Raw genomic sequence first — 24,291 nt, 5'->3', positions numbered from 1 at the left:
TGAACACTCTGTAATTACTGAACAGCCCCAGCAAGTCACGCAATGCCACAGTGCACCTCGCAAAGAAACAGGGCCTTGTGTAGCTACTACTTGTGAGCTTGTTTTTTTTAATAAAAAAAGGTCTCAAGGCCTCAGACTTTTTAAATTATGACCATAGGTGGACAGTGTTTCTCCCCTATTCCTGCTCTCTCTCTCTCTCTCTCTCTCTCTCTCTCTCCCTCTTCCCATGTTCCCCTTTCGCTCCCTCTCGGTTCACTGTGCTGGTAGTATCTTCACCACCAGACCCCCCTATTCTTCCCCTCCCATTCACACAACTACTGCAAGATCAGTATTCAGCTCTGCCACCACACCACACGAAGGCGAGAAAATTAAACGTCAATTCAACAAAAGCGATGAAAAACTGCAAAACAAAACCATGTCACAATCCGACCACATTAATCAACGTTCCTCAGGCACTAGTCTGGTACCACGTCCTGTACCGGCACAACTGACTCAGTAGTGCCGAAGAGGTTTCAAAACAGACAAGGCTTGACAAGTTTAAATAAAGATTCCAGAAACGACCCTCAACGACTGACAGACAAGTGTAATTGGCTGAAATGTCTGTGATGAAACGATAGGTTGGGACTCGTCTCGCATTTCGACAGGGTCTCATCTGTGCACATGTGTCAGAAACCTCCTCCGGCTGTGAGCTGATGACAGAAGAACTGGCAGGTTGTGTTTTGTTCCAGTGCTCTGCTGAACCCTTTCCTCGTTTCCTTCCCACTTGTTCCCTTCCGTTCGGCTTTAATCGAAAACCAATTTATCTTCTTTATTATAGTTCTTTATACCAATTTATGAACTTGTGTATCAGTCAAAACTACATACAGGGGTTGGACAATGAAACTGAAACACCTGTCATCATTTTAGTGTGGGAGGTTTCATGGCTAAATTGGAGCAGCCTGGTGGCCAATCTTCATTAATTGCACATTGCATTGTCTTTGTGATGCATCAAGAGCCACGGTATCCAGGGTAATGTCACCAAGAAGGATGAACCACATCCAACAGGATTAACTGTGGACGCTGTAAGAGGAAGCTGTCTGAAAGGGATGTTCGGGTGCTAACCCGGATTGTATCCAAAAAACATAAAACCACGGCTGATCAAATCACGGCAGAATTCAATGTGCACCTCAACTCTCCTGTTTCCACCAGAACTGTCCGTCACCACAATCAATTATTGTGCTCTAAAACCAGGTGTTTCAGTTTCATTGTCCAACTCTTGTATGCAGTAGATGGCTGCTATGGAATTTAAACTTGATAACAGGCCAAGGGCACTAAGCTAGCTAATATTGGGATTAATTTGGATTCTAATATTGTAAGAATCGTTAGTTGTTAGTCGAAGTACATCCTCAAAGTGTTGTCAGACAAAATTCTGTCTTAAAATGACCCAACACCTTCCTAACAACAGCAGCTGTTACAATATGTAAGCAACAATGAGATGTTACCTTGTGACAATGACAACCATCATCAAGTCATTAAATAAAGAGCAATAATATCCCAAACATTACTTACTCAGGATGAATGCTGCATGTTAGCCTTATGGACTGAGGTGAATTGTGCCATTGACATAAGTGAAACATCAAAAATCAATTCAAGCTGAGAAAAACAAGCTATTAAAGCTATTAAAAACCCAAACATGAAATCTGATTCCACTAAATGACCGAGAAATGATATCTGAGCCCGACCAAATCTGACAGGAGTAGTCAGGGGTCGTCAGGTTCAGGCGGAAATCTCAAGATTTTCATGGAAGAGACATTATAGAGAGTGTGTGCTTTATAAAAGTGTGACAATATAACACTCCTTAAGTTTGAAAAGAAAAGAGTCCTTAACCGTTGAGGAAGTATATTTCTGACTTTTGTTGCAAGCACTCTTTCACTCTTTTTTCTCACTTCCCACATGGATTTAGGGTAATGCGTAAGGTTATGTGTAATGCTTGAATGTTTGGAAAGCATCAGCATTGCACAACTGAGTGTTCTTCCTGTTCAGGGAATCATCATTCAAGAAATTAATGGCTTGATAATTAGCTGATGATGTGCTGTTTCAGGTATGACACAGCAAGAAAACATTCACACTGCACGAACAGTGACAGGTTTTATAGGTTTTTACTCACATAGGCCAGAAGAAAGTAATATATGAATCATACACTTTACAATGATTGTAAAGTCAGTGATACTTTACACACTTTACACACATATTGTGCCTGACTGCTACAATGTGGGAGAGCATGTGTGCTAGAGGCTATGTCTGCCAGAAGCCTGTAGGCAGTGTTGGGTTATTACAGGGAACTTGAGTGTGTATGAGTGAGTGATTGAAAAAAAGAGAAAGAGAGAGAGAGAGAGAGAGAGAGAACGGGGGAGGGGCATGAACCAGAAGAGTATTTAGCACTGGAGCACAGAGCATGAGTTGTAGTAAGCAGTAAGTCTTGGGCAATCTGTACATATAGTATTTCCACAGAAAGTTTTGGTTCTATGAACCGCTTTTGTGGTTTTAACCTTTTTATTGTTTTATTCAGTTGCCCAGGCATAGCCTACAATTTTTGTTTTAAAGAGAAGCGTTTAAAAAATGTTATTTTAGAAGTTCTATTCTTTTACTAGTGTTTTAGTCTATTAAAATTTTTTTTATATTTTACGGGAATTATGAAAAACAAAGTATAACCTAGCAATGCAATAATATTTATTCATATTGAAATGTTGAATGAATTCTTCCAAGTAAACATTACATTCTAGATGACTAAACAAAGTGACTAGAAATAGTTTGGGAGAAATTATTCTCATTCCTACTACAAACTTCTGAAAACAAGGCTGCTGGTCTCCAGAGACGCATAGGCTGTTATTGCACAGAGAGTCTTGTTTTTTAAAAGAAAAGAGGTGGAGTGAGGGAGCAGAGAGGGTGGGAGCTGACACCAGGAGAAAAGCAAGAGAGAGAGAGAAAGACGGATATGGTGAGGGGCGGAGAGCTAGTCAAAATAAATTGGGAGAACCTAAGAGATGTGTGTGTTTGGGTGGAGGTTTCAGTCCGGAGACAGCAGTACCTGTGGGAACATGCAGTGAGTTAAACAGTGCACGTGTAGCTGCAACATACTGTATGTAATAAATCATCCACATTTCCCAACTTAAAAAATAAAAAAACCCAGCTGCTTATAGATATATTGACCTAAGCTTTTATACACATACATGTGTAATGTTAAGAGAAATCAACAGTACAATGTTGTAGTGCTGTGTGATATGACGATAAGTATCGTGGGGATGATAGAAAAGTTTCTATCATGCTACTTACCTTCTATCGTCCCTATCGTTTCTACAGTAATTTCATCAATTATTAATGCAAACATATGAATAAATGAATAAGTAGGCTACGATGACATGTACTGGCGTGGTCCCTTTGCATAAACTTGATTTATATAAATGATAATAAAGTAATCTTCGCAAAAAAAGCTTCACGATGTGGTTTTGCGACATGACGCTGTTTACGTTTTTTGACGGACAGAAATGTAATTGAGTTTATTTTGATAACTCAATTGAAAAAAAAAAGCTACTGCATCTACCTCATCTGTTTTCATTTGATATATATATACATACATATATAAATATATATATATACACACATATACACACACACACATATATATATATAATGTCACTTTGAAATAAAGTTGGAAAAAAAGTAAGCAATGATATTATTTTGTCATATTTTTCAAAGAATAACTGAAAACATACTCAAATGTGGTATATCATGAAATAAAAAAATCCATATCGTGATATATGATTTTTCCCATATCGCCCAGCACTACAATGTTGTTATAAAGTTAAAAGGAGCAGTATCTGTGATTTTTTTGTGAATCTTAATTAATGATCTGATACAATTGGACAGTAACGCTTCTGTTTCTTCATTAATACAGTTTTAAAGTATCGGCTTAATTACAAGCAGTTACAACCAATAAAATACATGTGCCTGCCCCGGGGTTAAGTGTTCTCAACTAATGTACGTCAGCTGTAGCTTGCCAGGTGTGTGTGTGTGTGTGTGTGTGCTGGGCTGTGTAAAGAGTTGCTCAACAGCCTCAGTGAAGAAAACAAAAGGGCATTGAAGCTCATACGAGGTAAACAGTAAACTGAAAAAATCTGGTTTGTGCTGCAAACAAATATAAGACCTTGATTGGTCATTTTAGGTCTGACCTTGCTGCTGAAACTGTTGAACAAATTCCAAATTTAAAAGCAAAATGTATATTGTATATTGAACAATATGGTACATAATAAACAATAACTGTGCACATCATAATAGTCTGATTTGTTTCCCACCGACAGAAAGTATTCGCTACCCAAATAGCATGCAAAGCAGCTCCGAAGGGAAGCTCAAAGCTACACATTTGGAAAGAGCTATTTGAGGAACCTGACCCTGACATGCAAATAAGATCACAGTGGCCATGATCTTCAGAGCTGACCGTGTCAAAAAAGGCGCTCAAAGAAGCGGCAGTGTGAGTACACTCCAGGGAATGTCAGCCTAAATTTGTGTCATGAACCAGGAAAGTGTTTTTAATAGATATTGATATCTTACAATAGTTCTGTTCAGTTTCACACCAGATGATACTTTTTTTTAGAGACTTACTGTCATGTTCCCATGAGAGTTATAGCCTCTATAAGTCCTGGACCTCAGTATACCCCAGCAAGGGTCAGTGTCCAAAAGCAAAACACATTGGTTAAAACTAGTTCAACCACATTTTTTAACTCTCTTTGCTTCCGACCTTCTCTCTTTCACTGTCCTACACACACACACCTACACACACACCAACACACACACTTCCATGCCTACCAAAGTACAGAGGATCCCAGCGTGCACCTCTCAGGTTACGCCACCTCAGAGGAATCCCGCGCACAGTAAATATTCTGTAGCCCTTTGGGCATTTTGAGACACGTGAAAAGATGAGCTGAGTGAAGACAACATCCCAGGGCTGTAAGGCTACCGGTACTGAGAAGAATCTGGTCCAAATTCTGCGAAAGAAAGCACATAAACAAAGTGACGGCACGTGAAAGACCTACATATATGGGCATGCTACACAAAAACACACAAAATATAGATTCACACAACATCCATTCACTACTTTAAACTACGTAAACCATACTTCTTTATTATTTCACTTTGTCTAACCACTTTGTCTTATTTTACTCATGTTTTCTTTTTTTATATTGCGCTATCTGGTGTGACTCAGAAGAAAATAAGTTCCCTTTTTGAGTCTTGGTTCCTCTCAAGGCTCCTTCCTCTTATAATAAAGGGGGTTTTCCACCGTCTTTGTTCTCACTTGGTTGCTTATAAGAGGCTTGGACCTGGATGTCACAAAGCTGATTTGCGAAATTTCGTATGCCGGAGAAATCTCTTGTAAAAACACTTTCTGATATTTTTTTCCTGACATTCTTGTGCTGGAGAGGGCCACTGCCAGGCTACAACGTGCTAAAGCAGCTACAATCCGACACTTGTCAGAAGCTATTGATTTTGTAAAAGATTACAAAGTTATCCTGAAATATACAGCTGATTGGGTATGTGTAGCATGGTATTATTTAGAAGTGCCTCAGTCTATATCTGTATTTATGCATATTTGTTTGTGAAAAAAGAGACCACTTAAAAATGATAAGTTTCTTTGATTTTACCTAATTGAAAACATCTGAAATATAATCAAGAGGAAGATGCCATCAAACCAAACTGAACTGATTGATTTTTTTTTGCACCAGGAGTAAAGGCATAAAGTTATCTAAAAGCAGTGTGTAAGACTGGTGGAGCAGTCAGAGAACATGATTTAGAAACTGGTCTCAACTTTTTTCAGGGCTGTATACATTTATGTAGATTTTACTTTTCCCCTGTCAAAGGTGTGTGTGTGTGGAACATGTTGAGTTATTCACAGTATTTTAATTTTGTGTTTGATTTTTCTATACCTTTATTTGTTTCTGTATGTTGTTGTACTTGTTCTTGGGAAAAAAGGATATTCACAAAAAAAAACCAAAGCTGCTTTGTGATAATATATACGTTGTGGAAATCTTTATATGCTGGGTCTTTAAATCTGAACATTTAATTCATTTCTCTGTCTGGATTTTGACCGTGTAAACATCACAGCGTCCAGGGACTTGATTCAGGGTCTCGATTTAAAGGCCACTGCTCTACATAAATGAACCTAAATTGAATTATACCAGACTGATCAAAGTACACATACAGTTAGAATGATCCTGAAAGTTGTTTTTCTATTAACTTTCATCAACATAATTGCCAGTTTCTCAAGTGTGACCTGAAACTAGTTAGTTTCCACATTCTTTCACAACAGATACGGGATGGATGTACTTTGCTTACCCGAAGTTAAACGCAACTGGGGATTATTACTGTTGCATTAGTCATCATAGGTGGTGTGCTGTTTTTTTGTTTGCGTTGCTCACATCGCCACGCCCCCGGACGTCGTGTGACCAATAGGGTGCCTCCTCCGCAAAGTGACATCATAGGCCCCTCCTCTTACTAAAGAAGGAAACAAACAGTGTGAAAGAAGAGAAGAGATAGCTCGGGAAAGGGCGAGAGGGAATTAATTTATCGCGATCACCGACACACAAAGCCCAGGGAAAAAACAGGACCAGTGCTCGCCTCCTTCTATTAAATATCGGCTCAATCCCACCTTTATCGACGCGTTTAGTAGTAAAGAACACACCGAGGTGAGTGTCGACGACAAAAATGGGTGTTTTTAAACCAAGAATGGCTTTTTTTTAAGTGTTCACGACCAGGCAGATAGATTAACGACCTTTGCTGACGTGTGTTAAGAGCTGCTTACCCAGATGAAATATAGATGTTTAGCTTGAGAACAACGTCCAGTCGACGTTTGACGTTTTCAACAACGGGTGGACCTTGGTAAACAAAGTATTTCCAACTTGTCAGCACCATCAACACCTCCATCACAAGCCCGAGAACGTGACTCGGCTGGCTGAAGAACCCTAGATAGAAAGAAGAAGGGCAGACAGTGCAGTCAGCTGCTGAGCATCCGTTTTAGTGGTCTTAACTTACCATTAATCCAGATTTGTCGCCTTATATCATCAATGCACAGCTTGTAGACGGATTTGTCCTTTTTAAACAGGCAGTTTATTCAACTGGTCTTGCTTAAAACCCGTTTCTCCTCCCTTAGTTTGTTTTGCAGGGACTATGCTGTTCCCTGAGCCAGGTGATAAACACGTTACCTCACCTACTTCACACGGACGGTTGCCTATTGTTTTAGCTGACTGGCTTCTTCAGCCATAGAGCCAGACTGGTTGTTTGTTGTGTGGCGTGTTGTGTGGTGTTGTCTTCGTTTGTAGAGACGTTTCACAGTTAAACACAAAAGCTAACAGGCTAGACGAGCTAGGTTAGGTTAGCTTTTTGTTCGAGAACAACATGAACATTAGCTAGTCCGCGTTTAGTGTAACGTTACAGATGAGGCTGTTTGTCTGGGGCAAAAAGAGGAAGTAGCCAGCTAATAGCTATCACGGCTTAAACAAAGAAAATAGATAACCTACATAGTTTATAGACACAGCTCGCATAGCTTTAGCCTCAAATCACACCAGACATATTAGCCTTAATTCACTTTTTACAGGTAAAAGCTTAAATTCTTTGTAGAAACTCCAGGTCCACATTGTCTGTAGCTAAATGAAATCTGATTAGTAACGTTACAAGTGCTAATTCAAGACATATCAAGATTATGGAGTTTTTACTTCTAGTAATGTGTAGTTAAGATATGTGCAGTTTTAGATCACAATAATATCATTTTAGATGTCTGTCAAGCTATCTAGTCTAGATTTGAAACTAGTTTTTATTACCTACTTCCGTTAGATATTGATGCATTGAAAATTTAAGCTTTTACTAGTCAGGATTAACGTTACAGTGAAAATGTAAAAAATCTGAATTGACCATTTTACTAGGATACAGTAATTGTAAGTTAGATATCTGTAGTTTTACTAGTACAAATGTCATTACGTTACAGATAAAAGAGAGCACATATTCGCTAGGTTAGCTAAGTTACTAGTCAAGTTACAGTGAGTGACAGTGAGAAATTTAGCTAGCTAGCTAGCTTTGTAGCTATTTTTTGAGTTTTATTTTTTGAAGGACCCCTTACCTGGGGTCTTCTGATTAGTTGAAGGAGTATTTCTGAGCAAGCTAGTCCAAGCTAAAGGGGACAGCTTTCAGTCAGCTAAATGAGTAAGCAGTTAGCAACTGGCTAGTTAACCATAAATAGTGGTAAATACATAGCCAGAGATACCTATTTTTCTCTGGATACTTGACTGTATGTGTCGTGCATTCCTGTCAGATTTTTTTATAACTAGGTAAGAAAGAGTGAAAATAATCTAAACAACATTCAAATCAGTGGTAACATATTAGCTACTAGCTAGCTAGTCAAGTTAACCTAACGTTTAGAGACATTTGGTCCTGGTAATATGGCTAGTTTGAAGATACATAGCTCTAATGTTGTAGGAGTAAGCCTTTTTATTGCTGGTATATCAGTTTTATAAAGTAAAAAGTTTAAATATTTAGCTAGGACTTGATGATGTGGTGATTTTGGCTAAATAGACAAGCTAGCTAATCACTTTGTGGCATTTGTAGCTATCAGTATTGTTTAACAGTGACAGTGAGGAATTTACTCAGATATTTTGTTGAGAGATAAGCTAAGTTCTTTTAGTTTTTAATCAGGTCACAATACCTGGGGTCTTTCTGGCCAAGCTAAACCAGGCTAAAGGGACAGCTTTCAATCAGCTAGCTAAATGAGTAAGCAGTTAGCATCTGGCTAGCTTTCTACCATTAAAAAAAAACATTTGTTTGTCGTGTAAATATTGCCACTCACCACAATATATTTAATATATGTCGTTATTTTCTTTAGTTTAGCTGTTTTTTCTCCGGGTAATTGACTGTATTTGTTGTGTATTTCTGTCATAAAATTGCAGTTAGCTCAAGTAGATATGGATGTAAGTTACTTTTCTGAGAGAAAACCGTTAAACCTGTGTCTCGAGCTTGAAGTTTCTTTGTAAACGTTGTGCACGAGGCAGCAGCGTGCCACGGCTCATTCAGCACGCGCTATATATATATATATATATATATATATATATATATATATATATATATATATATATATATACACACACACTCTTTATATACACACATTCATACAAACACAAACAAACATACACACACACTTCACATACATACATACATACATACATACTTCAAATACATACGTACACACTATACACACCAACATACACTTTTTATACATATACAAATACACACATATACATACACACTTCATACACAAAAACATACTTCATATACTCATACACAATTTACACACACACATACATATAACGTTATACCCACTTCATACACCATACATACACACACATACTTACACATATATACACACACATATATACACACACACACACACACCAGGGGGCCTTTTGAAACTTCCCCTATAACGTTTGGTTCAGATGTGAAACGAGCACAGACTCGTGTTCCAGACTCCCCCCTCATGTAACCTCAGCTGTGAAGCAAGACTTCTTACTGTTTGTTATAAACAGAGGTGGTTTGAAGAGCATGAAACCACCCCCAATGAAAGACCACCCTCACAGAAATAATGAGTCAAGCAGATAATAATAGTAATAGTTACTCATCAAAAACAGACTGTGGAGTTCTAAAAAAGTATCAGTATCTAGATAGCAACAGTTCAAGTTTATTTATAAAGGGTCAGTATGGCTACAGTTTTTTTATTCTAAAGAATACTCTAAACCCACAAATAAAGTCCCTAACATTGCTCGACAATTCTGAGTGATTTATGAAAGTAAATTCAGCTTATAAACAACTACAGTGTAGATGTTTGCATGTCATACAAACACTTTTTTCTTCACCAATTTACTCAGAATAAGCACATTATCACACACACAGAGTAATAGTGTTAACCTACTTTAAAGTAACTTTAAAGTTGTTTATAACTATTTTATAGTTTTCTTTGATGAGAATAAGGGTTTTTGGCCATGTCAGCAGTAATGCCTGCTTAAGTTGAATCATTTATTTTAAGCAGATTTCAAGATGGATTTTTTATTTAGGTCTCTCAAATGTTTCTTAATTTAAATATCAAGCTATTTAAGTATGTCTGCCTTGTCATTTTAGGATTCACGCTTATTAAGAAGGTCATCATTGACATAATTGCTATCACAACCTTCACAGTGTTTTATGTTCAAGGGAATTAAGACAAAGTGAAATATCACGGTATCCTGATAATGACATGGGCAGAAACAATGAGACAAGTAGATATTTATAGTAATAGTAACTACCCGAAAAAAAGTTGAGCAGTGTCAGTAGTGTCAGTATCTACATATCAACTACTACTAGACCAAGTGTGTCCAGTCTCAAATGCAAAGGCCCAGTTTGGCTGCTGGTGATCCCACTGGTTTAATTAGTTGGTCTGACTTTAAACAACACACATGCTTAAGGAAGTACTGGTCCAGCTATTGTTTTAGCATCGAGTATGTGCACTTATAAAGCATGTATGTTGCCATATACTTTATTATTATTATTAATACAAACTTATATAGCCTTATCTAATCTTTTAGTCTGAATTAAAGTGAGTCTTGAGTCTGAGTTGGATCATATACATCAAACAGAACATGTCCCTGCATGTTCTGATGTGACAAAAGACAAGTTGGACCAACTCCATGCAAATAAGCTGGGAAAACAAACAATACTTTGATAGATGGCACAACATTTTCTTAATTAAACATGCACACATACTGTAGATCTTGAGGCTCAAGCAGTCAGTTAAACACAGTTAAAATTAAGAGGATGCTTTGCTTCCCACAAGCATCCCACTACTCTGCATTCAGCACCAATCAGCCAGAGAACCCAGCAACCAAAATAAGATGCTTGCAATGATTTAAGCATGGCTGTGAACGTTGTTAGAACGTTATTTTCTAGGCTCTTGAAGAATTGCACCTTTTTATATCCTTGTGATATTTCCAAACATCTCCATATTGTTTAAGTTTAGGTTCACAGAACATAGCTTGTTTTTGATGCCTTGACATCCCAACTTTCAGATAAAAACACATTTAAACATGAAAAAATGGCATATCACACATTCGGTAGATTCTAAATGCAAATATATGTAATTTCTTTTTTTTGTTGTTGTTTACTCTACCAAATTGAAAACCTCTGGAATATAATCAAGAGGAAGATGGATGATCAGAAGCCATCAAACCAAGCTGAATTGCTTGAATTTTTGCACTAGGCATAAAGCAGCATAAAGTTATCCAAAAGCAGTGTGTAAGACTGGTGGAGGAGAACATGATGCCAAGATGCTTGAAAACTGTGAATAAAATCTTTATATCTTAAGAGATATAATAAAGGTCATTTAAAAAAAATACACTGACATGCCAAAAGTCTTGAGATAGAATGACTGTATGATATGTAAATTGATCATGAAGTATTACTTCAGGGGTCTGCTTGGGAATGCCCTAATTTTTATCGGAGATGGAAGGGATATTCCATTTTCTATCCATCCAAGTTTGTGATCAAGAATTCCTCAAATCACAGTACTTCATGTGTACCGGGAATACGCCATAGAAGGCATTACCACCCACAGTGGTCAGCACAGTGCAGCTGGTGGTAATGATTGTGATCACCTTTGTCTGGCAAGAATTGTCCATGCAAACTGAGGTGTGAAATCACATCCACATTCAATGCAGGAGAGCCCACAGGCATACTATAGCGTTCCTGTGCTTTTTTTGTGAATGTCCTGTGCATATCATTATTTAGCAGCCCAGAATAGAGCATTGCTAATGTTAGGAATATGTCTCTTTATTTTTAGCCACTATATTGGGGTTTCTTTGCTAAAAAAATAAACTGCTGAAGCTTTTAAGTGAGAGATGTGTGCAATAGCAAAACATGACAGAAATTACACAAACAGAGATTGCATACATTGGAAGAAAATCAGGAGTAATATGACAAGCAAAAGGTGAATTCCATCCCTTGAAAGTATTTTGAATACTTCATGTTATCGTTAATAATTACGATCCTACTCGACTAATATTGGGATTAAAAATGTTTCCAAAACCAGCAACACAAACATAAGTACAGTCTGGAATACTCTGCAATAGGTGGTCCTGTTGAACCTGCCTTAATTTGGTTGGGTGGTTGACCTACATAGTTAACTGTAAGTTTATGGATGCAGTTTAGAGTGTCCAGACTGTCTCTTTTGTATGCCTGGAGTAAAACAAATGTGCCCTAATTACGTGTTGGTAGGAAACAGTGCTGTGATTGCTCTCGTTCGAGGTTTTAAACAACTCAGGCTGATGCCAAGAAAGCCTGTTCAGTTTAAGTCAGTTGCCGTAAGACATTGGGCTAGTCATACCAGACTGTCATGAATTGACCTAGAATGGCAACAGGTCATCTTCATCGACTAGTCCAGCTTTTTTTACGGTGGAGAAGAATTTGTCTGTGGAGACAAGATCAAGATCTCTTTTTCTTCATTTTAGGCACTTTTGACAGCCCAGCCATACATTAACGAGCCATTAGGTTGGACAATGAAACTGAAACACCTGGTTTTAGAGCACAATAGTTTGTTGACCTGACGGACAGTTCTGGTGGAAATAGGAGAGTTGAGGTGCACATTGAATTCTGCCGTGATTTGATCAGCCGTGGTTTTATGATTTTTTTTTGTAGGATACAATCCGGGTTAGCATCTGAACATCCCTTTCAGACAGCTTCCTCTTACAGCGTCCACAGTTAATCCTGTTGGATGCGGTTGGTCCTTCTTGGTGGTATGCTGACATTACCCTGGATACCGTGGCTCTTGATACATCACAAAGACTTGCTGTCTTGGTCACAGATGCGCCAGCAAGATGTGCACCAACAATTTGTCCTCTTTTGAACTCTGGGATGTCACCCATAATGTTGTGTGCATTGCAATATTTAGAGCAGAACTGTGCTCTTACCCTGCTAATTGAACCTTCACACTCTGCTCTTACTGGTGCAATAATGTGCAAGTAATGAAGATTGACCACCAGGCTGCTCCAATTTAGCCATCTCAGTTTCATTGTCCAACCCTGTATGAATGTGTAGCTTAAAAATTTGACCAAGACTTGCCTTTCTTTTTGAAAGCGTCGCAATCTGATGCTATATTCTGGGTGCAACAATTTTTGCAACCGCTACTTTTGCAACTATGGCTGTTTGTTCTACATTGTAAATCTTGATCATAACCAGAACTTTCTAACCCCTCTCTACTCCTGACATGTCGTATCAGCAGCGATGGCCCAGGAGACCAATCAGAGTCCAGTTCCCATCCTGTGCACCACGGGCTGCGGTTTCTACGGCAACCCCAGGACGAACGGGATGTGCTCCGTCTGCTACAAGGAGCACCTGAGTCGACAACAGAGCAGCGACCGCAGTCCAGTCAGCCCTCTGGGTAAGTCGTGCAACCTTCCGGGTCAGCTCAACTCAGCTTTAGACTGCCATGAAAGGACAGCCGTTTTATGATTTCTATGCACAGTGTGTAATTTTTAAGAGCATTACAGAGCTACTGTGGATTTCAAGTGGGCATAGAATTGAAGGAAACACTGGTTCATTCAGCTTACTTGTCGCAATCGTTTGTTTTTCAAAAAGGTCTCTGCCATCCAATAGCAACAGGCAAACATTTTTGGATATGGTACAGTACCACTTGTTCTTCACCAGTGCTACTATTAAATAATTAAATACTCATTTAATGATACTTTTTTTTTTTTTACAAGTAACTGAGCTGTCTTTAGGAGGCATGCACTAAATTACTTATCAACTGAAATTGTTTGGCTAAAAACAGCAAAAAAGGGACCTTCAGTAAAAAGACAGAATAATTTATACAGAACAATGACTCATTTTATTTTACATCATAAAAAATACATGAAGTAAGTTTTAGAATTTGTTCTAGCAGTGGTGTCAGGTCCACAATCCAGCTCCTCCTTTTCTTGGTCTGCCTACATATATATAGAATGCCAGCAGAAAGCTGACAAACTGCATGTTCAAGTTCATTTTGTTGCATAAGTGAAATAAAATTTCAAAAACTTTCTACATCACTTACTATGCTCAGTTTACTGTTCTTTCTCTTTGTACATTACAGCAGACAGTGTACATCTAGAACAGTACAGCTGATGTAACTTTAGAAATATAATAGAAATAATGAGGTAAATAAATGAGGTATGATTAGAATAGCACTGCTGAGGTGAATATATTAATAAAATAGCACTTCTAAGATAAATGTATGATTGGAATAACACTTTTAAGGAAAATGTTTGGTTTGGAATAGCACTACTGAGGTAAATTTATAAATAAAATAGTACTGCTAAGGTACAATTATGATTACAATAGCACTGCACTGCAAAAAATCCATTGGCCAAAAACAGTTTTCAGGAGAGAAATCTGTGTAGATTAACATCCAGCCTTATAATACGGTGCGCCTTATGTATGAAAATAGAACAGAAAATAGACGCTTATTGATGTTGCACCTTATAATCAGCTGTGTATGCAAAATGTAAATGAAACCTCAGAAAAAAAACATATTTAGTATTCTCTCTTTGTTTAAATGTTTCATTTTATTCAGTTTTAGAGAAACATTTGATGCATCTCTCGTTTTTAATGAAAGCACTGCAGCACTGCATATTGTCCACCGACTGATACAGATAAGTGCCCTCTAGGCTGCAGCTTCAAACATGCTAGTTTATCAGTGTCCTAATCTGCCTGTTTTTTGAGAAAACAGTAATAGGTAGTTTTATTTTTTGTCAAAGCCTCGTTGTTTTGTAAAGGTAAAGCACTCCAGCTGTGAGTGATGCTGTCTGGCTTTTAAGAGGTTATTGTCTGTTTCTCGTTCCGGAGCAGCAGGCAGTCCTTCGTCGGAGGCTTCGGCCATCCAGAGACTAGAAGCCAGCTTAAACAAAACAGAGCCATCACCCCCAGCCAACACAGAGTCGACGAGAGAGTGAGTTACGCTGCTCTGTTCGTGTTCTCTTTGAATTTAATTGATCCTGACGATTGTTATATTATCAAAGTATCGTACCTAGGCCTGTCACGATAAGATTTTTTTGTGGACGAAATATTGTCCAGAAATTATTGCGATACACAATATTTTTTTAATTTTAAGACCATTAAATGCCATTGACCTAATGATAACAGAACAGCATAAAAAAGCAATTAGACACTTTCCAAAGACAACTATTTTTTTTGTATTAATCTTTCATCTGAAATTAGTTTGGGAATTATATATTATATACTTATTTCTTCACCTACTTTAGTCCACACTGTGTGTATGGACTCGCAGTTATTGAAGCATGACTGCATTGAAGCAATACTGTTCACTGCTTTATACAGTACAGGCCAAAAGTTTGGGCACACCTTCTCTTTTTCAATACGTTTTCTTTATTTCCATGACTATTTACATTGTAGATTCTCACTGAAGCATCAAAACTATGAATGAACAGATGTAGAGTTTTGTACTTAACAAAAAAAAAGATGAAATAACCAAAAAAAAAAAAAAAAAAAAAAAAAATATATATATATATATATATTCTAGTTTCTTCAAAATAGCCACCCTTTGCTCTGATTACTGCTTTGCACACTCTTGGCATCATTCTCTCAATGAGCTTCTTCAAGAGGTGGCCACCTGAAATGAACAGTTTTCCAACAGTCTTGAAGGAAGGAGTTCCCAGAGGTGTTTATTAGCACTTGTTGCTCCTTTGCCTTCTTCACTCTGTGCTCCAGCTCACCTCAAACCATCTGGATTGGGTTCAGGTCCGGTGACTGTGGAGGTTCAGCTCATTTTTTAGTTAAGTACATAAAACTCCACATGTGTTCATTCATAGTTTTGATGCTTCAGTGAGAATCTACTGTAATGTAAATAGTCATGAAAATAAAGAAAACACATTAAAAAAGAGAAGGTGTGTCCAAACTTTGGTCCTGTGCTGTATCAGAACAAACATACAAATAAACACAAATGAGGTCATGTTCAATTATTTTTCGATAAATTGATATTGCAATTATTGTGACAGACCTAATCGTACTATAAATTGATAGTTTTTTTTGCTGACTTTGATGTTGTCCATTATGTCATTTTTGAAAGGGGGGCATATTGGAACAACAAAAAAGGGTACCAAAATAGGACTACCTTTATAAAAGGTTTATAAATAGTTTACAATTAGTTTATTAATGGTTACTATTTAGGCTGTAAATGCCTTAAACATCATTAACAATCAATAATAACACATTTGTAGAAAAGGCTACAGAAAAATTCAAAAGTCAAACTTACTGCCTGTGATTTGATCATATTCCATTATGATACTTCAGTGCTATTGGATTTCATTCTTTTAATTGGATAAAGGAATGAAATATAAACAATAGCACTGGATTAATTGCACAATTTCTGGAGTAATGGTCTGATATTGGTTCAAGTGTTCCTTGCTTAGGATAAGACTGCTTATGCTTTAAACACCATCACAGGAAAAAACACAAAGCTCACAGCATCACATCAAACAGTGTGTGTGGGTGTGTGTGCTATTTTAGGAGCGATTTGTAACAGTATCAGATCGAATTCATCCTTTTTATCCTGCATTATCTTCTCATGTCTGCCAAATATATCTGCACCCACTGATACTCATTCAGATATCTGTTCAGATATCCAATATCCGTACTGTAATGGGAATTAGAGATCTGCTATCAGATTACAGCCTGAAAAGACCCAGCCTTGTTTGATTTGAACTTTTTTTTTTTTTTACTCTAACCGAACCAGGTGGTCTCAGTCCGAATCAGCTGAACCATGATTTGGATCAATTGTGGTGTGAAAATACTCTTTTGGATCAATTACAGGAAGCTGAGGCAGAATATTGCAGAAAATAAGCAGTATTCTGTATTTCAGGGCTCCAGAATATCTATTTTCACAACCATCCCGAAGCTTTATATCAGTCAAACTGAAAATCATATCTCTAAAACTCTCAATTTTTTTTATTATTTTAACAATACAACAGCCATATTTTTATATTCATATGTTTCACAGAAGTTCTTTTTCTTCTTCTATTGTTTAATAGGTTAATGTAATAGAAGAAGACAAAAAACTTCTGTGAAACCAAAATATGGCTGTTGTATTGTTAAAAATAAGAAATAATAATAGTTTGACTGATATAAAGCTTTGGGATGGTTGTGAAAATAGTCTGTCTGGAGCCCTGTAATACAGAATACTGCTTATTTATTTATTTAAAACTACAACAGTATAGGGCACACCCGTATTATGAATTCAAGGATGCCTTTTTATTATTTTTAATAAATACAACACATACACACAATCATACACAAACACACACGCTGCCCCCGACAAAAAAAGGGAAAAAAATCCCCTGAGAGACTTCAGATCTGCAAAGTATGTTCACACATGTACACCTCCTCAGAAATGTAAAATGTAACTATACATTGCGCAATGCAGACAGAAGCAGCTGTGATTGGTCTACCAAGCCCTGTGTTCCTGATAATATGATCATGCTTCATGTTATACAGAGGTGCACTGACCCATGTCTGCATGTAGGCCTGTCAGGATAACAATCCCAAAAATTATTGCGATAAACGATAATGTTGGCATTTTAAGACTAGGGGTGTGTCATATCGTATCGTACACGATAATATCGTCATTTTTTTAAAATATCGTGAACAATATTATACCCCTAAAATATATAAATATATATCTACTAGAGACAGATTAAATCTGTCCAGTATAATTTATTTTACTTTAATACTGGATATATTGAGATATTTGGAGTGCATTATTATTAGTGTCATGAAATTCTGGATCATTGACTTCTGTTACAAATCTGATAAAATTCTTGATTTTTTTTATATCTCACTTAGGGGTGTGCAATATTATATTGTATGTAATAATAATAATTTTTTTTCCTTGCAGTGTATAGTGTATTTTTGAATTATTTTATTTAAAAGTGTTTTGTCATATCGCCAAGAATATCGTTATCACGAAAATACCACAAAATATTGTGATATTATTTTAGGGCCATATCACCCACCCCTATTTAAGACCATTAAATGGCACTTGATACAATAATGATAACATAATACCGTAACAAAGCAAATACACATTGTATGGTGTGGAGGCAGGGGAAGAGTGGATCTGCCCCACACCATGACGTGCAGCCCCGGTCTGTCCCAGCTGGCTAACATTGGACCGTTAAAAAAGACCCTGCCTCAGCCTTCAATCAAGATATATGCTGATGATGAGAGGAAGGCTGAGGCAACACGAACCTAAGAACCACTTTAAAGTTAAGCGACTACAGCTGCACTGGGCCGTTACTATGTTTCTTTAAGTTTGTTTAAGGGGTTGATTGAGGGCATTTTTCCTCATTTTTCCTTGTTTTGAGTTAATTCAATCCCTGTGTCTGTGTCCCTCTGTGCTTCCTATCTCAGGGGCGCATTCACAGTATATGTGATAATTTATTAAACGATAAGTCGATAATGTAATTATTGTGACTTTGTGCTATTTCTGTAGAATGATGCCCGTGGCCTCCTTGCCTGTAACACAACAGATGACGGAGATGAGCATCTCCAGAGAGGAGAGAAGCCCTTCTCCCACACCGGACACTGCAGAACCAGGTAATTACACATCAGTTCACATCACTGCTCAGCCGACATGGTCATAGAAAGACTAATTTTCCTGTTATAACCCAGTTTGTATTGTCTCACAGTGCTTCTCACAGAAACTTGAGAAATAGAAAATGTAGAAAAAAAAGTACAGAGAGTGAACAAAACGACTGTACATTTATAATGAATGTAGCAGTTCAAAATGTATTTCTTATATCTGTGGGCACTACTAAAAATGTACCAAAATAACCATTTTAGCATTAGTAATTCTTTCACTTCAGTAACTAAGTAAAAAAATTGTGATTATTATAAGCATTAGGCATTCACCAAATATATGGCAACCCAAATTATTTGGCCGAAAAAAAGCAGAAAAGTGATTATAATAGCACTGCTGAGGTAAGAATCTTAATTAGAAAAGCACTGCTGAAGTAAATTGATGAGTAGAATAGCACTGCTGAGGTATATTCATGAGTAGAATAGCACTGCTGAGGTATTTTCATGATAGAATAGCACTGCTAAGGTATATTCATGATAAGAATAGCAATATTAAAGTAAATTCATGGTTAGAATAGCACTATTGAAGTAAATTTATGATTAGAATAGCACTACTGAAGTAAATGCATAATTAGAGTAGCATTATTGAAGTAAATACATGATAAGAATAGCACTGCTGAGGTACTTGTATAATTAGAATAGCAATACTTGAGTAAATTGATGATTAGAATAGCACTGCAGATATCAATTTGAATAGAATAGCACTATTGAAGTAAATTTATGATTACAATAGCACTGCTGAAGTAAATGTATTATTAGAATAGCACATTAAGTAAATACATGATAAAATTAGCACTATTGATGTGAATTCCTTATTAGAATAGCACTAATGAGGTCAATTAATTATTAGAATAGCATTACTAGAGTAAATTAATGATTAGAGTAGCACTAATGAAGTAAAATAATGGGCACTATAATGAAACCAACAGCTCCCAAATGACAGTAAGTGTTTTCTGGCTGGCTTATTTATAATAGATGCAAAATCTTAAAAAGAGATTTTTGAACATGATATACATTTGATATTTTAGACATAATCCATTAAGTTGGAGAACATATAGTTTTTTTCTAACGGAGGGGGTTACTGTTGCAACTTGCTATTTTCATCACTTTATTCTTTATCATTCTTTTATAGTGTAAATATATGGGTCTTGAAGGATTTTTTTTCTTTCTTTTTGTTCTTTATCTTCCTGTATTTCAGTCAGTCTGTATTTCTGTCTGTCTGTCTGTCTGTGTTTTGTTTTTTTTCTTCTTCTTCTCTCTCAGTCTGTCTTCTGTCTGCGTGTGTGGGTGTGAGAAGTTTTGGTGGTGTGTGGTTTCGGGCTTAGCCCTGCGAAATTGCAGCCATACTGTTAGTTTCCCCTCAGCCGGAGACGCTAGGCGGCCTCTAACCACTCCCAGATTGATACAGTCTGAAGCTCACGGGCGTGTTGAAGGAAAATCTCTATCTTCTCCTGCAGTTCTGGGTCTGTTTGTATTCTGGAGTCATTTTTTTTTTTAATGTTGTGTTTCCTGTCTCTGCAGTCGTGACCCAGCCCACTTCTTCCTACTCACCCGTGGCCGGAGCTCCAGCCAGCGATGAAGGAAAGAGTCCAGACGCCTCCAAGCCCAAAAAGAACCGCTGCTTTACCTGCCGCAAGAGGGTGGGACTGACAGGTGAGCAGCTTTACACCTTTACAGAAGCTGAAAAGGCTTTTAAATGGTGGAGGTGGGTGAGGGATTTTCACACCAGGGTTCAAACGGACGTGAAAAACCTGGAAAAGTCATGGAATTTGAAATTAGCAAATTCCAGGCCTGGATAAGTTGTGGAAAAATAAAAATTCCTGGAAAGTTTTGGAAAAGTCATGGAAATTTGGTCTACAAATCTTTCATTCTAACTTATACATCAGCACAGAGTTAGTTTAGTACTTTAGCCCCACACAATGGAGCTCTCAGGATCTTACACACATTTTATTATTGAAGATTTAGTGTGTAGTTTTAGTTGATTTTTGGTTTTATTGTCCATGTCTGCACTGATGTTTTAAATATCGTCATGAAAATTTGCCTTGAAGGCATGGAAAAATCATAAAAAAAAAACAAGCAAAAAAAAAAAAAATGGCTAAAAAAACAAGTGTACAAACCCTGTGACGCGTATCTGGAATCGGACATGTGCTTGTTTAGTTGAGAATGGGAGATACGAGCTGAATTAATAACGAACACTGGACTTTTTTGAAGGAAACCTTTACATAAAGGTTTTGTAAAAAATGTTCTAATTCTTGTACCTGTATTCAACAAAAAAAATAAAGTTTTTCCTGTCACTTAAAATTTGAATTTCAATTACTATTATTGGTCACACATGATATTTTGACACTAAAACAGAAAACAGAAAAATACAATTATATAATTATCTGAAAAAAGTGAAGAGAGCACTTCAGTTTCTGAATCAGTTCCTCTGATTTTGCTATTTATAGGTTAATGTTTGAATAAAATGAACATTGTTGTTTTATTCTATAAACTACAGACAACATTTCTCCCAAATCCCCCCCCCCCCCAAACAAAAATATTGTTATTTATAGCATTTATTTTCAGAAAATGAGAAATGTCTAAAATAAAAAAAAAGGTTCAGAGCTTTTAGACCTCAAATAATGCAAGGAAAACAAGTTCATGTTCATAAAATCCATTAAGAGTTCAGAAATCAATATTTGGTGGAACAACCGTGAGTTTTTACTCACAGTTTTAAACATGCATCTTGGCGTCATGTTCTCCTCCACCAGTCTTACACACTGCTTTATGCCACTCAAGCAGTTCAGTTTGGTGGTTTGATGGTTTGTGATCATCCATCTTCCTCTTGATTATATTCCAGAGGTTTTCAATTTGGTAAAATCAAAGAAACTCATCATTTTTAAGAGCTTTCTCATAGATTAAGCCTGGTTTATACTTCTTCTGTGTTGAGTCAACATGTTGCATACAGTGTATGTAGCCTGTGTGAGCGCCCTATTCACATCTGTGCATCCGGATCTCTGCGTCGCTCTGCGTTTAAACTGCGAGGGTGGGAATGTGTGGGCGGCTCCGCTGACCAATCACAGCTGCTGCTGTTCACGTTGCATAATCGCATTTCTGGGGAGGTGCACATCAGGCAGTGCGTAGGGTCCACGGCTATGCGTTGTATCTGCGGCTATGAATCGGGTCTGTGACTATGTGCAGGGTCAGCGACCGTGGGAAAGGTCCCCGGTCGTGCGAAGGGTCCGCAACCGTGCAAAAGATCCGTAACTATGCAAAGGTTCTGCGGCCGTGCGAAGGGTCCACGGCTATGTGTAGACTATGGTGTACGCTCAATACCGAAGTACCAATTGGCCTTTATACATCCACTGTTTGTTAGCAGTGTTAGCCCAGCATCTCCCGGGCTAATTTGGGAGGTAAATCATATTTGTTTGATGTATTTGTGAACATGTTGCGTTTCTCTGATGATCATAATAAATGAAAGTATGTATTTCTGTGTTCACTACAGGATTTGACTGCAGATGTGGCAACCTCTTCTGCGGCATCCACCGGTACTCGGACAAACACAACTGCACGTACGACTACAAAGCCGAGGCGGCCGCCAAGATCCGCAAGGAGAACCCCGTGGTGGTGGCGGACAAGATCCAGAGAATATAAGCACAGCCGTGTTCGATACGGCCGGAGGATAAAGAGAAGGAGGAGGAGTATGGGAGTGAGGGAGGGATTGAGGGATGGAGGGATGAAGAAAGAGAGCTGTTAAGAACAGGAGAAGCGAGAGGATGGTGGAAAAAACTTGGCTATGTGAAAAAAAAAAAACGAACGGATGGACTTACGTTTTTCTATCACAACCTGAAGAAAAGAGAAAGGAGGAAGAGGAGGAAGAAGAGAGGAAACGGCTGTCCTGTGAGAAGATGATGCATGAATGAACCGTGTTTTTTTTTCTTGTTTTTTTTTAATTATAGGTATTATTATTAATTTTCTGTTTTCTTTCCTTTTGCACTCTTATTCTCTTTCTCTCTTTCTCTTTCTGTCTATTCTGCTGCGGAGTGCATGTGTGAGAGAGTGCGTGCGCTGAGTTATTCCTCCGTTATTTTATTTTTAATTTTCTTTCCTAAAGCGTAGATCAGGACACCTTTCAGGAAATCGTACCTTTTACCTTTTACGTTCTCGTTGCTCTTTTGCCTTCTGGCGGCGGACGCTTTGTGCCAAAACGTGGCCACGTACTGTAGTGTTGCGGATAGTTTGCGTGCAGTTGATGCGAACAGGCAGTTGTTGCAAAAAATACGTGATCGGACTTCTTGGCATTTGTGGCGGTCTGGTTTTCGTTTGTTGGTTTTGTTGGTTTTTTTCGAAAGGAGGGGTGAGGGAGGTGTCCCGGATGTTGCGCATCTGTTTCGTTTCATCCGGGAGCGATAGGCGTTTTTATATAGGTGATTATATATCTATATATATTTTTTTTTTTCTTGGTGTTCCACTCAAGTGTGCTCTTCGACATAAGCGTTAAGGTCACGCAGATCAAGTTCCGAAGTAAGGCTGCCTGTCCTTTATCCATCGTAGGGTGTTTTTCCAATTATTTTCTTCGTATTATTCCGTAATGTGAACATGCTACTGTGATGTCGCAGCGTTTTTTTTTTTCTTTTTCACCATTTTCACTGGAAGATCCTCAGAAAGCATTAGCGATTAGCTTCCTTCACTTCACTCTTTATGGCCACGAATGGCCGGCCTTGTAGTTATTATGTTATTACAGCGGGGGGGGGAATACTTCTGTTTTTATTTTATCATCTGAGTGGAGTCATTTAGGCATTTATTTGATGTGTGTATGTGTGCGTGTGTGTGTGAGCCTGACTGAGAAAGAGAGCATGTATGTAAGAATGTATGTGTGTGTGTGTGTGTATGTGTGTGTGTGTTAGGACCAGATGAGAAAAGCTAACCTTCCATAGACAGTGAAACAGTTATGGTTTAACATTTGAAACACTGCAGTAGTAGTTATCAGCATCATCTTAGTTAATTATATTATATAATTAATTTTTTTTTCTTTTGTCTGCAAGCACCCATTACCAAACCCATATTTGTGTGTGTGTGTGTGAGTGCGTGCGTGTTTTTATGTGTTTTTTTCTCTTTCTTTTTTTTATCTTTTCTCGTGATGGGTCTGGGAGTGAAAACTGTGTGTACCTGTTTGAGTTTTAACTTCAGCCATTAGTTTATATGCAAATTTGTACAAAAAAATCCTTACCATGTTCATATTTATGTATTGCATTTAATCCTTTTACCTGGCATTAAAAGCAAAATAGTATTGTAAATAAAAAACGAAATGTACAGAAAGAAAATGCAGTGTGGTGCAGTGCTGTTATAAAAGCTACACACAAGGGGTTTATTTTATGTTGGTGTAAATTGTGTGCTTAAAAATAGGGGTAGATGGTGTGGTTATAAATATAATTTTAACATATTCCAAAAGCTGTTCTCACCTTACGGGACTAAATCCAGTTAGCCAGGGGAGTATACTAGTGCACTTAAAAAAAATAAAAAAAATAAAATTTTGGACAGTTCTGGTGGAAACAGGAGAGTTGAGGTGCACATTGAATTCTGCGTGAT

The 24,291-nt window shown here is 37.6% G+C and overlaps 1 protein-coding gene and 1 long non-coding RNA gene across 4 annotated transcripts; one reads left to right on the top strand and one right to left on the bottom strand.

Moving 5' to 3' along the window:
- Nucleotides 1–2,119: 2,119 nt before the first annotated feature.
- LOC103021806 (uncharacterized) lies at nt 2,120–9,137 on the bottom strand. 2 transcript variants are annotated; one of them, XR_007428826.1, is made up of 5 exons: nt 8,867–9,137; nt 6,833–6,992; nt 6,367–6,525; nt 4,843–5,021; nt 2,120–3,067 (listed from the first exon to the last, which is right to left on the bottom strand). It is a non-coding gene; the product is annotated as an uncharacterized LOC103021806 (long non-coding RNA). The 2 variants fall into 2 exon arrangements; XR_453746.4 differs by lacking the exon at nt 8,867–9,137 and having other exon boundaries at nt 6,833–7,061.
- Nucleotides 6,534–24,026, top strand: zfand5a (zinc finger, AN1-type domain 5a). Of its 2 annotated transcripts, none has more exons than XM_022666273.2 (6): nt 6,534–6,716; nt 13,316–13,477; nt 14,920–15,019; nt 18,578–18,681; nt 20,245–20,376; nt 22,208–24,026. In XM_022666273.2, the coding sequence occupies exons 2-6, from the start codon at nt 13,321–13,323 to the stop codon at nt 22,354–22,356; spliced, it is 642 nt and encodes a 213-aa protein (XP_022521994.1). In that variant the 5' UTR covers nt 6,534–6,716; nt 13,316–13,320; the 3' UTR covers nt 22,357–24,026. The 2 variants fall into 2 exon arrangements, with proteins under 2 accessions (XP_022521994.1, XP_022521993.1); XM_022666272.2 differs by having other exon boundaries at nt 6,535–6,716; nt 13,319–13,477.
- Nucleotides 24,027–24,291: the final 265 nt, after the last annotated feature.

The sequence above is a fragment of the Astyanax mexicanus genome, chromosome 22 (assembly GCF_023375975.1).
Source record: "Astyanax mexicanus isolate ESR-SI-001 chromosome 22, AstMex3_surface, whole genome shotgun sequence".
In the NCBI taxonomy this organism is placed as follows: domain Eukaryota; kingdom Metazoa; phylum Chordata; class Actinopteri; order Characiformes; family Acestrorhamphidae; genus Astyanax; species Astyanax mexicanus.
This window is presented reverse-complemented; position numbering and strand designations above follow the sequence as displayed.

What these genes read in the sequence shown, in the direction of transcription:
- zfand5a (XM_022666273.2), top strand. Translation starts at nt 13,321, where the DNA reads ATGGCCCAGGAGACCAATCAGAGTCCAGTTCCCATCCTGTGCACCACG. An exon ending in AACACAGAGTCGACGAGAGA is followed by an intron (nt 15,020 to 18,577) that starts GTGAGTTACGCT and finishes CTATTTCTGTAG; the next exon opens with AATGATGCCCGTGGCCTCCT. An exon ending in CAAGAGGGTGGGACTGACAG is followed by an intron (nt 20,377 to 22,207) that starts GTGAGCAGCTTT and finishes TGTTCACTACAG; the next exon opens with GATTTGACTGCAGATGTGGC.